The sequence below is a fragment of the Brassica rapa genome, chromosome A08 (genome assembly GCF_000309985.2).
Source record: "Brassica rapa cultivar Chiifu-401-42 chromosome A08, CAAS_Brap_v3.01, whole genome shotgun sequence".
Lineage (NCBI taxonomy): Eukaryota > Viridiplantae > Streptophyta > Magnoliopsida > Brassicales > Brassicaceae > Brassica > Brassica rapa.
Genome location: NC_024802.2, coordinates 20150902 through 20164161, shown reverse-complemented (window position 1 = coordinate 20164161; position 13260 = coordinate 20150902). Strand labels below are relative to the sequence as shown.

General features: G+C 37.4%; 3 protein-coding genes and 2 non-coding genes across 6 annotated transcripts; 3 read left to right on the top strand and 2 right to left on the bottom strand.

Moving 5' to 3' along the window:
• Positions 1 to 22: 22 nt before the first annotated feature.
• LOC103836281 (probable disease resistance protein At4g19520) lies at positions 23 to 1976 on the top strand. Its single transcript, XM_033277297.1, has 3 exons — positions 23 to 296; positions 410 to 1576; positions 1660 to 1976. Exons 1-3 carry the CDS (start codon positions 69 to 71, stop codon positions 1885 to 1887), a joined length of 1623 nt encoding a protein of 540 aa, XP_033133188.1. The 5' UTR covers positions 23 to 68; the 3' UTR covers positions 1888 to 1976.
• Positions 1977 to 2866: 890 nt separating this feature from the next.
• Positions 2867 to 4310, top strand: LOC103835947 (NDR1/HIN1-like protein 6). Its single transcript, XM_009112150.3, has one exon. The coding sequence runs from the start codon at positions 3278 to 3280 to the stop codon at positions 4061 to 4063; it is 786 nt and encodes a 261-aa protein (XP_009110398.1). The 5' UTR covers positions 2867 to 3277; the 3' UTR covers positions 4064 to 4310.
• A 1888-nt stretch (positions 4311 to 6198) lies between these two features.
• Positions 6199 to 6270, top strand: TRNAD-GUC. The gene has a single exon. It is a non-coding gene; the product is annotated as a tRNA-Asp (tRNA).
• A 59-nt stretch (positions 6271 to 6329) lies between these two features.
• On the bottom strand, positions 6330 to 6403 carry TRNAV-AAC. The gene has a single exon. It is a non-coding gene; the product is annotated as a tRNA-Val (tRNA).
• Positions 6404 to 7040: 637 nt separating this feature from the next.
• Positions 7041 to 13236, bottom strand: LOC103835946 (U3 small nucleolar RNA-associated protein 25). Of its 2 annotated transcripts, none has more exons than XM_009112148.3 (24): positions 12345 to 13236; positions 12123 to 12255; positions 11830 to 11951; positions 11528 to 11675; positions 11279 to 11423; positions 11071 to 11194; positions 10884 to 10984; positions 10639 to 10770; positions 10462 to 10542; positions 10018 to 10208; positions 9849 to 9921; positions 9706 to 9765; positions 9465 to 9503; positions 9292 to 9380; positions 9123 to 9187; positions 8987 to 9036; positions 8706 to 8762; positions 8569 to 8640; positions 8343 to 8372; positions 8161 to 8255; positions 7959 to 8064; positions 7801 to 7863; positions 7637 to 7711; positions 7041 to 7298 (listed from the first exon to the last, which is right to left on the bottom strand). In XM_009112148.3, the coding sequence occupies exons 1-24, from the start codon at positions 12481 to 12483 to the stop codon at positions 7224 to 7226; spliced, it is 2265 nt and encodes a 754-aa protein (XP_009110396.1). In that variant the 5' UTR covers positions 12484 to 13236; the 3' UTR covers positions 7041 to 7223. The 2 variants fall into 2 exon arrangements, with proteins under 2 accessions (XP_009110396.1, XP_009110397.1); XM_009112149.3 differs by having other exon boundaries at positions 8706 to 8765; positions 8990 to 9036.
• Between the last annotated feature and the right edge of the window lie 24 nt (positions 13237 to 13260).

Genomic DNA, 13260 nt, shown 5'->3' with positions numbered 1-13260 from the left:
AAGGAGTGGTGCTAGATGTTTGTAAATTGCGCGCTGGAGTTCACATCAACTGGGATGATTTCAAGCCGATGTATAATCTCAGGTTTCTTAAGATATATATCTCTAACCAATCAGGAGGTTTACAACCATGGAAGGAATATATGACTCTAGAGAACAATTTCAGTGTACATAAGCTTAGGTTTCTACATTGGGATGCATATCCTTTTACAACCTTGCCTACCAGTATCAGTCCAGATTGTCTTGTTGAACTAAAGCTGTGTTACAGCAAGCTCAAGACCCTTTGGCGTGGAACACCGGTATGTATATATGCTCTACTTTTCTTGTCCCTTCATATATTTATTTTTTATTTTTTTTATTTGCCTTCTTGTTATTATATCATTTCCCTGTGTTTGTGTCACATACTTTTCAGAAACTTGTGAAACTGATGAAACTAGATTTGACCGGATCTAAGGATCTAACAAAACTTCCAAATCTCAAGGAAGCAAAGTCTCTAGAGGAGTTGATACTGAAAGGTTGCAGCTCCTTGGAACGGATTCCACACTCCATATGCAAATTATCTAGACTCCAGAAAATTGATGTGTCCAACTGTGACAGGCTGGAAAAGCTGAACATCAGTATATCCGATTCTAAAGATAATGGCTTTGAAGACACAAGCATGTGCCTTAGATCAGTCCACATGTTTTTCTTTGGCACAGAGCCGTTTGTGGGAAATAAACTGGGGTGCTCTCTTACAGACCCATCAATCAGAGGCAACTTACAAATCTACTTGAAGCTTCTTGAAGGATCTGCAGATCATCTATCTTTTGTTTCTGAGGACCACGTCTGTCATGACGTGGACCTCAAGTCACCTCCCTACGGTTTTAAATCACTGGACATCATGCGGTTTAAGTGGATTGAGAAGGGTAGTGAGTCCAAATGTAATAGCTTCTCAGGGTTCCCATGGTTACAGGAGTTAAATCTCATCAACCTAAACATCAAGAAGATTCCAGATGACATTGACCAGATGCACGTCCTAGAGAAGTTGGACCTCAGTGGGAATCTTTTTGAGAAGTTACCTACGACAATGAGTCATCTCACCAAGTTGAAACATCTGACGCTTTCCAACTGCCGCAGCCTTGAAGAACTGCCAGAACTATCTCAGGTTGAGAGTCTAACACTTTCTGACTGTACCAACCTCCGAACTCTGGTGAAGAAACATCAAGGAACAACATACAATCTCCTTGAGCTTTGGCTTGACAACTGCAAGAAAATTGAGTCGTTACCAAATGAGCTTAAGCATTTCACCAAGCTGACATGTTTAGATCTCAGCAGACACGATTTCAGGACAATATCGTCAAAGATGGTGGGCGAGCTAACCTCCTTGGCAACTCTCAGTCTCAATTACTGCAACAACCTTGTATCACTGTCAGGGCTTCCACTGAGTCTCAAGTGTTTAAATGCACATGGCTGCAAGTCTTTAAAGACTTATTCCCTTCAGGCCGCGCATTCTATTGATCGCCTAGATCTTAGCCCTTGCCCCAATGGGAAGGACTATAGTACATTCACCAGGTTTCCAGCTGGAAGACGCAGTAAAGAGGTAAACAAAATCTTCTGCTATCTTCTCTCTCTCTATATATATATATGTGTGCATCCTAGTGGTTAATCTCCTTTTTTCTTTAGGTACCAGTATGTGCTTGTCCTTGCTTCCAGGAAACAACAACACGTCGTAAGGTTAAACATGCGACTTGTAGTCACATGTCAATCTTCTTGAGGTGTTTAAAGTCATGGTTGTGGGATTTCTTCCTGTGTTTATTGGCTGTGGTTGTCGGCATTTTTCTTGCGGTGATAACCGATCATGTCATCGCAACTACATTATTAATGACTATTTTTATGTATCTGAGGTTGTAAGAAACTACATTATAGGAGATGTGTAAGTGTTTCAGTAACATTTTATTTTCAGTTGCTGAATCAAAAGAGCTATTGAATGATTCATTTCATTGGTTTCTATACTCTGACAACTTGGGAAGAGTAGCAACAAATGTGTTAACCAAAGTGATCCGATATAAGTTGTGCAAGGCTACAACTCTTTAGGCAATCTCTCTGCTTGCTTGGAGGGGAAGAAATTAACCAATGAACATGTAGAGCTTTCTCTTACACTGAACCGTGTTGTGTATTGTTATTAATGTAATGAAGAAGCCTAATTTCAGGAAAATGAAACTGTGACCGTTGATTTTGGACCGAGGACCTTTATTAGTTATGGACTAGTTGGTTACCACCTCGACCACGCTCCACCACCGGCTTCACGCGGCTTGTCCTAATCTACTAGTATGTTTTTGTTGCTTACACACCTTTTCGTTGAAACGCACATTATTCTATGTACTAATCATTAAAAGTCAAACGAACCTACTGCATTCAAGTATTCTTACATGGAAATGCAGTGACAAATGCTTGTTTTCTCTAGTGTGTAAAGTATGAAATAAAAATAATTTATGTATTAAAAGGAATTCGTCTTTTACGTCACGTATTTCATGTCTAAATAAATCCAGTTGTATAAATTCAATAAACAGTCTTCTTAGCAATGCTTGATTAATATGAATTTGCTTGTTTTAGATCAGATTTAAAATGGAAAAGGACTAAGCATCTGTTATTTTTATTTCAAAGGGACTTTCATATATCTTTGCTTCAGTACAAAGGAAATTATGTTTGGTGTTCGATTTCACGTTTCAACTCAAAACTACATAAGTTTCAAAAAAAAAAAACTCAAAACTACATATATCAATTATTACATCTTTATTTACTAACATTTTAGGTAATAAATTTTTAAAACGAATCATAAAATATAATTATTCACACTTTGTTTTATAGTTCTAGTTACAACAATATTTTATATTGACAAAAAATAATATTTTATCATAATTAATAATAACTAGTAGGAGTTTTTTTCTGCGAAAATGCTTAGCAAATAACAACTGGACTCTCGTGACCATTTTTTTGCACCGTTTATCCCCACGTCGTGATATATACGCGCTGGTGTGACGCGTGTAAGCTCTCTTTCCCGCGTTGAGCTGTCACTCTCTTTTGTCTGTCTCTGTCTCCGTCGCTGTTTCTTTGGCTTCCTCTCTCATTCTCCACCACCACTATCATTAAATCCTTTTTTTCTCCCCACTAATCAACCGTTAAAGACAAGCTTAAAGCTTAAACGTTCACTTTAAAATCTCTTATAAAGAAAGAAACACGCATCTCCTATAAACCTTACCCTTTGTCCTTCCACTAATCACTCTTTTCATCTCTCTCCGACATGACAGACGACAAAGTCTACCCAGCCTCCAAACCACCCGTCGCTGTCAACGGCGGAACAACCGCTAATCCAACTTTCCCGGCGACTAAAGCTCAGCTCTACAGCGCAAACCGCCCGGCATACCGTCCGCCAGCCCCCCGCCGCCGCACGCATAGCCGCGGATGCTGCTGCCGCTGCTGCTGCTGGACGATTTTCGTAATCATCCTCTTGATCGTCCTCGTCGCCGCCGCGTCCGCCGTCGTGTACCTGATCTACCGTCCTCAGCGTCCGAGCTTCTCAGTCTCTTCCCTCAAAGTCTCCTCTCTCAACCTCACCTCCGCCGCGCACCTCGCCACCGCCATATCCCTCTCCGTCGTGGCCAGGAACCCGAACAAAAACGTCGGGTTCAGCTACGACGTTGCTGACATCACGGTCTACAGAGTCTCCCCCGGAGACGATGACGTTGTTATCGGTAAAGGCTCGATCGCGTCGTTTGTGCACGGTAAGAAGAACACGACTCTGCTTAAGTCTACGGTGGGGAGTCCTCCGGGAGATCTCGACGAGCTGTCGGCGGGTAAGCTTAAGGGAGATTTGAAGGCGAAGAGAGGAGTGGCGGTTAAGATTGTTCTGAACACGAAGGTGACGGTGAAGATGGGAGCTGTGAAAACGCCTAAGTCAGGGATCAGAGTTACTTGTGAAGGGATTAGAGCGGTGGCTCCGACGGGGAAGAAGACGACGACGGCTGTTACCACCGCTGCTAAGTGTAAGGTTGATCTCAGGTTCAAGGTCTGGAAATTCACTTTTTAAAAACATTGAGGAGCAAAATGAAAATCTTACATTCCATTTTTTTGTTATATAAATACATTGTTTCATTATTTCTTTTTAATTTGATTTCATATACAGTTTTTTCGATTCTGGTAAGACTTTATTTTTTTGTTTATGTAAATGAAGATATATACACTGTGTTCGGTCCGAATATTGCTGTTTGTGGTTATTCGAGAAAAAAATGTTTGATCTGGTTTATACAAAAAAAGAATGTTAAATCATTTGATTATAGTAACAATTCTTCATTAACAGTGATGAAAAATCTAACAATGATGATAAAACGCATTTAATAATATGGTGGCAGTAATGCGTGTGAGGTTGGTTGACCACTAGTACAGCAAGTGCTTTGGTCAATTAAGCTAGCTACCCTTTTTTCCTTGATAGCTGTATCAATTAGTTAAGCTACCATGTGGTACATACCCTAAGAACCTATGAATTATTATGAATGTTAATCTAATGGTCTGCTGCCTACTGACAAAGTCTTCGGGTGTTGTAATTTGTTAAAGAAGAATTATTAACAAAGTTTGGGCTCGAAGACCATCTCCGATACTACACTATAATTTTCTTTATATTTCACTCTAAAATAGAGTAATTCTATTATAAAGTGAACCATTGAAACAAATCTAATTCTATAATAGAGTTACTCTATGTTTTTTCACTCTATATTTGAAGTAAAAAAATAAGATTACTCTATATTTCACTCTATTATAAAGTAACTCTATTATAGAGTGAATCATTGGAACAAATTCAACTCTATAATAGAGTTACTCTATTTTAGTGTAAATTATAGAAAAAAAAATAGAGTCTCCTTGGAAATGCTTTTAAGGAGAATAAAAGGTGTCGGTGAAATGTTTATAATATTTTCTTTTCTACATTTCGATTCAACTTAAACAAGAAAAAGCAAAGCCACAAATGATTCAAAATCAGGTGTCATGTAATTATCAACGACAAAAGGAAGATTAGGTGTTATGGTGTAAAACGATGACTAGCATGTGATGGAATTTGTTCCATTTCAACAAATTAATATAAAAATGAAGCACTAAAAAATCTTCTTATTTGGTTGGTTGGTTTATACAACAGAAATAATTCTTTAAATCTATGAGTTAAGAAACTAAGAAATCTCGGTTAAAATCTCCACACAGAAATAGAGCAACAAAAATAAAGTATTGAAATCGTTAGATAGCAAGATGCTGGATAAGTGATAAGTAAAATCAAATAGGTTAACTAAATCTTTATTTATAGAAAAATATAGTGTTGATGGGGTCAATAAGTGTTTGGAATCAAAATGATAGTTGCCACACAGCCACAGAACTTTCAGAACCATGTGACCACCACCACATGTTATTAGATGTCCAAGCTGACTTTTGTGACTTTTGAATTAGTCAGTCACAAAGGCTTGGTGTTTCTGTACACGTAAATTCATTTCACACTAAGGTATTGTAAATATATGTAATAGATATGATAAATAGAGCTTCATTATCAAGGGCTGGTTGAATTAAACATATATGCAACGTCAAGGGTGAACCATCAAGTTACTTGGAATAAACGTATATGCAACGTTAAGAGTTAAGACTAATGTAGACGTCATAAGCTCCAAACCAATATAATCCCCATTACCCGAATACATAATGTTATCTCCATTTTCTTTCCCACCATAACAATCTTCCTGATCATACTTTCCACTAGCACCGTAGGAGCTAAAGCTGTTATCTCCTCCGGTTTTCTTTGGTTCAGCCCTTTTTATATCGACCGATTGAGCCATTGTAAGTGCTTGAGATATACTACGGTTCTTTAGCTTAAACTTGAAAACATAAGTAAAAGAAAGGGTTACCTGTTTGTTACTGAACTCATGAACTTTTCTCATCAGAGAAAAGTTTGTCCACAGAATCTTCAGTCAGATAGGTTACAAAACCAAACCCTCTTGACTTTCCAGTGTGGTGATCATACATAAACTGATTCTCAATTATGTCACCATTTACACAGAAATAATTCTTTAGCTCATCTACAAATATGGAAAGCCACATTATCATCAACAGCAATAACCACGTACAGAACAGAACCTTAGAGAAACTCACGTTATAGAGAAAAATGTAAAAGTCTGATTAGCAAACAACAAGGTCGTTGTAGTATAGTGGTAAGTATTCCCGCCTGTCACGCGGGTGACCCGGGTTCGATCCCCGGCAACGGCGATTATTTTTGTTAATACGAAATTTGAGTATTTTCGTTTTGTTAAAGAAAAATAAAATAATGGCTTCGTCCAGGTTCGAACTGGAGACCTTCAGTGTGTTAGACTGACGTGATAACCAACTACACCACGAAACCCTTGTGTGATTGATTGGTACATGCAATTAACTAAAACATTCCACGTTAGAGAGAGCTTTCTATACGCGATTTTTTTTCGGTCAGGGTTTAAAAAGTAGTATAAAGTTTCACCTTCTCCATCTTTTTTTTCAGGAGCTGCTTTAATCAACTTAACTCTCGGTTTCCGACTCAAGATGCATGTCTATACAACAATCTCAGAATCCGCAGTAACAGCCAAGTGGCGTTGTATAACGTTGCTCAGGAGTATCATCACGTAGGACTTGTGCTTCGTGCTACGAGAAGGTTATAGCGGTTTTATGAGAAAGAATATCCAATACCAGAACTTCCGAATGAAGATCCAAATGTTGCAGAAGAGCGTAAACCTGTTAATTGTGACCTACGTAAAGAGGCTGCTCAGAATATGTATTTGATCTATAAGAACAGTGGAGCGTTTGATCTTGCGAGGCAGGTATTGAAGGATCACTGCACTTTTCTAACGTTTATGCATAAAACCAACTATTATTACTGACTTAAGAATGATTAGTTGTTTAATTTCACCTTTAATACTTCATTAACTGAACCTATTTCGAGCTTATAATTATAATTACCAAGTTTATTTTGTATCTTCTCACCATTTAAACTCAAATTTAAGTTCATATGAAAAAAAAGAGGTCTAATATTGATTATAAAAATCGATTTAAACACAATAGCACTGTGTATCTGACCATAGAATCAAAACTGGGGAGTTTGATATCACCAAAATATATAGCAACATTGTCATGCCACTAAACCATTCGAATTAAAAAAAAAAGGCTTGGGATGCTTCAACATTCTCGACTCCTCAACAGAAAGCAAAGATGCTCTTATCAGAACTGATCATTCTTTTTGCGGAAGCAGTCCCAACGATCCTTTCCATCTGCAAATAACATCACAATACTTCTATTACAGCTCACTCATCACATTGGTGCCACTGAGAGAGTTAAACTCTTATTAGGGTTAAAAACAATTAATGTGTTTCAGCATTTATATCTCAGAAACTGAAAGCAACCCAGTTAGAGTTTTCTTAACCGGACTTCATAAAATTCCTCCGTGCTAGACGTCTAAGCATTGTTATGCATATATATATACCACTTCCTAGTTCTAGTTGAGGAACTAGTACTATTTGAAATCAATGGAGTGATAGAAAACGACTAGGTATGACTCTCAAGTGTGTATCAACCATCACAGGATTAAAAATGAGAATTGTGAAAGTACCTTGAGCAGATCAAAACGAGAAAAAAGTGCAGTGGACATCATGTCATACGATCCTTCATCAAGCATGTTCATTATCTGCAGTTAAAGCCAACAATGATGAGCATCCAACTGTCTTTCTCCTGATAAGAGTTGTGTAGCAACTAGTTCGATTAAGATGCTCTTACCTCAGGGTAAAACTCCTTCCGCTCCGGAAGAGAGTAGAAAATTAAGTTCTTTATGCCACGGATCTGAAACACCATAAGGCGACAATGATCAGAACTGTATTTGTATTATAGAAATTAATCAGAGATCAAAGATACATATTAAGAAGAAGGAAAAAAACCTTGTATCTCCGATAGAAGTACGCCCTCTCAGTGTAAAGCATGATCTTTCGACTCCCTGCAAAAAACCACTCTCGTGCACGGGATATATCCGCATTCTTTGTATAGCTGAAAACAAGAGTCAGGATTAGGCTACCAACAGGCGAAAGAAATCCAGATAGCAATGGAACAGCAACTTCGGTACAGGGAAGGAAATGGTCTCACTCTCCAAGAAGACAGAAAGAGGCATTCTGCGACTTCAGATAGTTTCTAACCCTGACGAAATCGTAGTAAGAAGGGATAAAGATCATTACTCCTCCCTATAAACAGGATTAAAATACGACAATCAGGCTCCCAAAATTTAAGTGATAATAACAACAAGGTCAGCCTTTGAATGATGAGAGTACCTCAACAGAATCTTTGATCTTTGGGAATATCTGAACCAAACAGAACATAATCAGAAGATATTGTATTTAGGATTCAACACAAAAATACAAGTATAGTCTGTGTAGTGACCCTACTTTCAGTGGTATAAAAACAAAAACTGAACAAAGAAATGCGGCAATGCACAATATCATCCCTTTAATATATAATCCATGAAAAATTAGTTAATAAGCAAATTAAAAACTAGACCTTTTTGGTAAAATATTCAAGACGGGCATTGTCTGCTTGGGTCATGGAGTCTGCATCAAATCTTTCATAAATCTGCAACACAGAAAAAAGAGATAAGATGTCTAGAACCTTTATACTTAAGCAAGATGATATTATACCTGACGAACAGGGAGCAACACTTTCTCGAGAACACCTTTGTATTCACACGCCAGCTTTATCTGCATTGATTCATCTAAAAGTGTGATGTGACAGTTTTAATTCAAAGCTAAAACTGAAAGACAAGTTAATTAATATCTACAATCTTGGTTGGGAAAAGACTTGATAGTTCACAATTCAAATCGTAGTAGTAAAGTCATAGCCTATAGCAATTCATCAATCATCTAATACCCTCATAACACTAGCAACGAAAAGATAACGAAGATGCATGAAAATGAATGCCCACCTTTCCTTTATAGTTCAAGCACTGGCGATTGAATAGACCATTCATCTCTGAGATTAAATATTCTTTGGGTTAGTAAGAGTTTTGAAACTTCAATAATCACCACTGCCTTCTTTCACAGTGGGCAGAGCAATACCTGGGGTTAAATAGGAACTTAGAACTATTGACTGTCGATAGAACCGTGCCTGTCCATCCAAATACCTAAACATAGGACGATATTATTTAAGATTCTGCCATATTTGGGCTCTGCGACACACATAAACCGTATTAGAGAGAAAAAACTTGAAGTCGGAAGAACTACATACAACGGCCGGATCCGCATGACATTGGTACCATGTTGCTTTGTTGGCAATCTATTTATGTGGTCGACGACTGTAGCAAGGAACGACCAATTCTGAGACATTATAATAAAGCACATAAGGAATGAAGACATAATACTCCATCTTTGCAAAATCTATACATTTACCACAAAACCTACCTGCATAGATATTATATCTGCATGATCAATAATCAAAACCTATCCACATGAAAATTAAATAAATATTAGTAAGTTCAATAAGGAGATACAGAATACGATTTCAAATATTTGCAACTACAGGCCATCATAGACCAGGTTTAAGAGATAAAACAATAGTACACTATGTAACTGAAAAATATTGGCATCAATCGTCTGCTATCTATTTAACATATGTTCTCCACGCAATGATAAACAAAATTACCTCAATGGACGACAGATAATCAACATCCCTTTCCTTGTTTTCTTCTGCTTGACCAATTGCCTAGAAAGAGTAAAAATGATGATTGAATCAAGAAGATTTACACTAGTAAGGCATCTTAGAATAAGATAGGTAAGGGTACCTACCATATGTAACTTGAGAGGGGAAGCAATAATCATGTCCGAGGAATAGAAGTCACCATACAGTCTAATGCTCTTCCTGGAATCAACAAGAAAATTCAAGTCTCAGGCACCTACCAAATTATTTACGAACAGGAGAACGCACTGCAATGTTAAGGATGATGTAAGGATATACCTTGTATGCTTAATGCCTAACATAAACTCATCATCACTGTTCTTCTCACCAAAAAGGGCTTGCCAATCAGAAGGTTTTGAAGACTTGTGGGTTGTCGATTTTCCATTTTTGGATGTCTTCTCATCATCGTCATCGGATTCGTCTTCACATCCAAACTCGGCATTAAACCGGTCAAGGTGTTCCACATTAACCTGAAATCAATGAAGAGTATTTGAAGAGAACATAGGCAACTCAAGACATAATCAGCAACCGAGACAATATCAATGCAGAGCAATCGTAATTCACACACAAATTAACACATTCTTTTCTACATCATATGCCTAAAATCAAGCTCGTACTCATCATCCATGAGATGTCAAGTATCATAGAATAAGGCAAGTCGTAACACAGTCACAAAGCAGTCATCAAATAAAACAAAATACTAAATTTCATAAATTTATATACCCTTTGAGATTCTGGAGTTAGTTGTATGAGTCTCTTAACAACGCGAAAGGCAATACTCCTCATCGGTAGTAGAATCAATACCTGGATATACAAGAAACGAAAGGCCAACTTTCAAATACGAGCAACAACATATTTACACACACAAAGCATCTGCAGAGGGAAAAGAGAAGGGGTCACCTTTGGACGAGTAAATCCTTGGTCAAGGAATCCATCATCAGAAAGAATTTCCTCTTCGGACGTCTCTCGATGCTTCGCAATTTTACTTTCATTCTTCTTCACAAGATCTCTCGTTTTAAAAATGTGATTCAGCTGCATAAGACAAATTAACTTCAATAAAACTTGAAGAAATGTTACGTGGAATGAAAAGCAACAGAACCCTCATAAAATGATCTTTAGAAAAAGGAATACAAGTATGCACGCACAGAATGCATAAGATAAGCGTCCATGGCACTTGAGTCTTCTTCACGGCCTTTATTGTAAAAGGGTCTCTTGTTAGAGTGCAAAATATCCAGGTAGCTGTTGCCTAGAAAATCAAATACTATAATCAACGACAGAGCCATATAAGAAACATGAATGATATACATTATAAATGAAAAATGTAATACGTACAGATGGAGAAAAATCTTCTTCTTTTAGAAGAGTCAAAATCCTTCCCACCAGATTTCTGGTATAATTGAAGCCAGTGCTTAAATAACTTCGGCTTGAGGCCATAAGGTGAATCATTCTGAACAGCCTGCAAAAATAAGTTTAAGTGCTACTGATAACTCTTAAGTTAGGAAGGCGAATATTGTAACCATATATTTCTGAAAACACATACATCGAGGAAATTTGGTCTTGTTCCTTTCCACCTGCAATTTGGCATGTCAATGGCAGGTGCTTCCCATTTAAATTTCCACTTGCCTTCGGGTAAGGTTTTCAATTCTTCACTTGATAATATGTGACTAAGGTGCTCACTAAATGCACTGAACAACAACAAATGTATGAATTTTAAAATTGCATTAGATTAAGCACGTACGCCAAACTGTAAGAAACTTTTAGAGAAACCACAATCTAAAATGAAATTTACCTAGCAGATGAAGAAGCATCTACTAATGGTTGGCCATTGGTACTCAACTCAACCTCCTCGTCCGTTTCATAACCGTCAGAATCTTCTTCCTCGCTAAGATTATCATTGTTCTCCTTCTCTGTGTTCTCAGTAAGAACTTCATCGTCCCCTTTATTTAACAAGACAAAGAGAAGTATAACTGAGATCAATTTTCCAGAGATGAGTAAACTACAAGTGAGTTGAAACAATATTCACATTTACAGGCATAAATGAGAGAAACCAGTAAGCCACCAATAATTTTCAATACAAGGAAGAAAAATTACCTTGAATCTCATCATCATCCTCTCCGTCTGTAGAGATTTGATCCTCAGACCCACTGTCATCATCCTCTTCCTCGTCCTCATCATCTCCTTCTGTATCGCTTTTACCTTCCTCCTCTCTCTGCCTGTTAAAGAATTTCGAAGTCCATATTTTAAAGATAAAAACTTTAAACGAGTAAAGTACAGCGGAACAAGAATATGGAATGTAATTGCTTCGAACCTCAAACTACAATATTCACTTAAAGCAAATAGTACCAAATCAACCAAACAGCTTAAGAGTGTTGATATAAAGGTACCTTCTTTTGTTCATATCAGCAACAGCTTTGTTAGATGAACCGAGAGACGCCAGCAAATTATCGTAAGTCGTCGGTTTTCTGTAAACCACTGCTTCCGATTCTTCCTCAATAGCGTCTTCTTCTTCAGATGAATCTACAAATACAATACCCCCAAAATAGTTGATTTTGAGTTGTTTGACATAACACGAGATATGGAACTACTTGTAAGAGCTAAAACATTACCTAGATCCTCCTCATCTGTTGGATGATTGGAAACAACTTCCTTCTCAGCAAGTTTAGCCTTCTTCATCTCCCGTTTCTTATCGAATTTCTCGTGTGGTCTGTGTCTCTTCGACACTGCATTGGAATTTTTTGGAGCCATCTGAGATTACAGGAGAAGCTGAGAGTTCTCTCGCTTTGCTTTGAATCGCCGATTGATGATTGCCGCCGAGATTAGGGTTTCGAGGAGAGGCGGTGAGATATCGAAGAGGACGACGGAATTGGAGGAAACAAGTTAACTAACGCCGTTTAAAAGCTCTTTTGGGTTTAGGGTTTATCGATTTTTAATACTAGGATTAGAAAGTTAAAAACGTTTTTTTACTGCTTGCTGGTAACTTACTTAGGTGACCAGACCCTAACCAGTCCGAATAAATTAAGGTTTGGAACAACAAAACCAAACATGTACATTTTGCTTCGTTGTCACACTCACTCAAAATAATTATGATAATCTAATTTTTAATTTCATCCTAATTAACTAACATTCATTCACTGTTTTCATGATATTCTCTAATCTCTATCCATTTATCAATATAGTTTAATATTTTCAATATTTTAAATAAATTTAATTATTTATTATATACCTGCATTTTTAATAATATTCCATAACCATCATCTTTGATGTTTCTGTTTTTCTTCCTTCTTATAGGTTGTCCATCCTTGGAACATTTTTTTGTTCTGTGATTTGGTATAAAATGTAACTAACCTCACTTATTCAGCGGATCGGAAGAGATCCTAAGCAATATATAAGATAGATAGACTACTTCTCTTATCACCAATTGGTTTTAGGTTAGAAGTTCATCAAGCTTAACATGGTATCAGAGTTTGATCCACGCACTCCAACCCGAACCTGATCTACATCGATCTGACCCAAAGTTGGCCC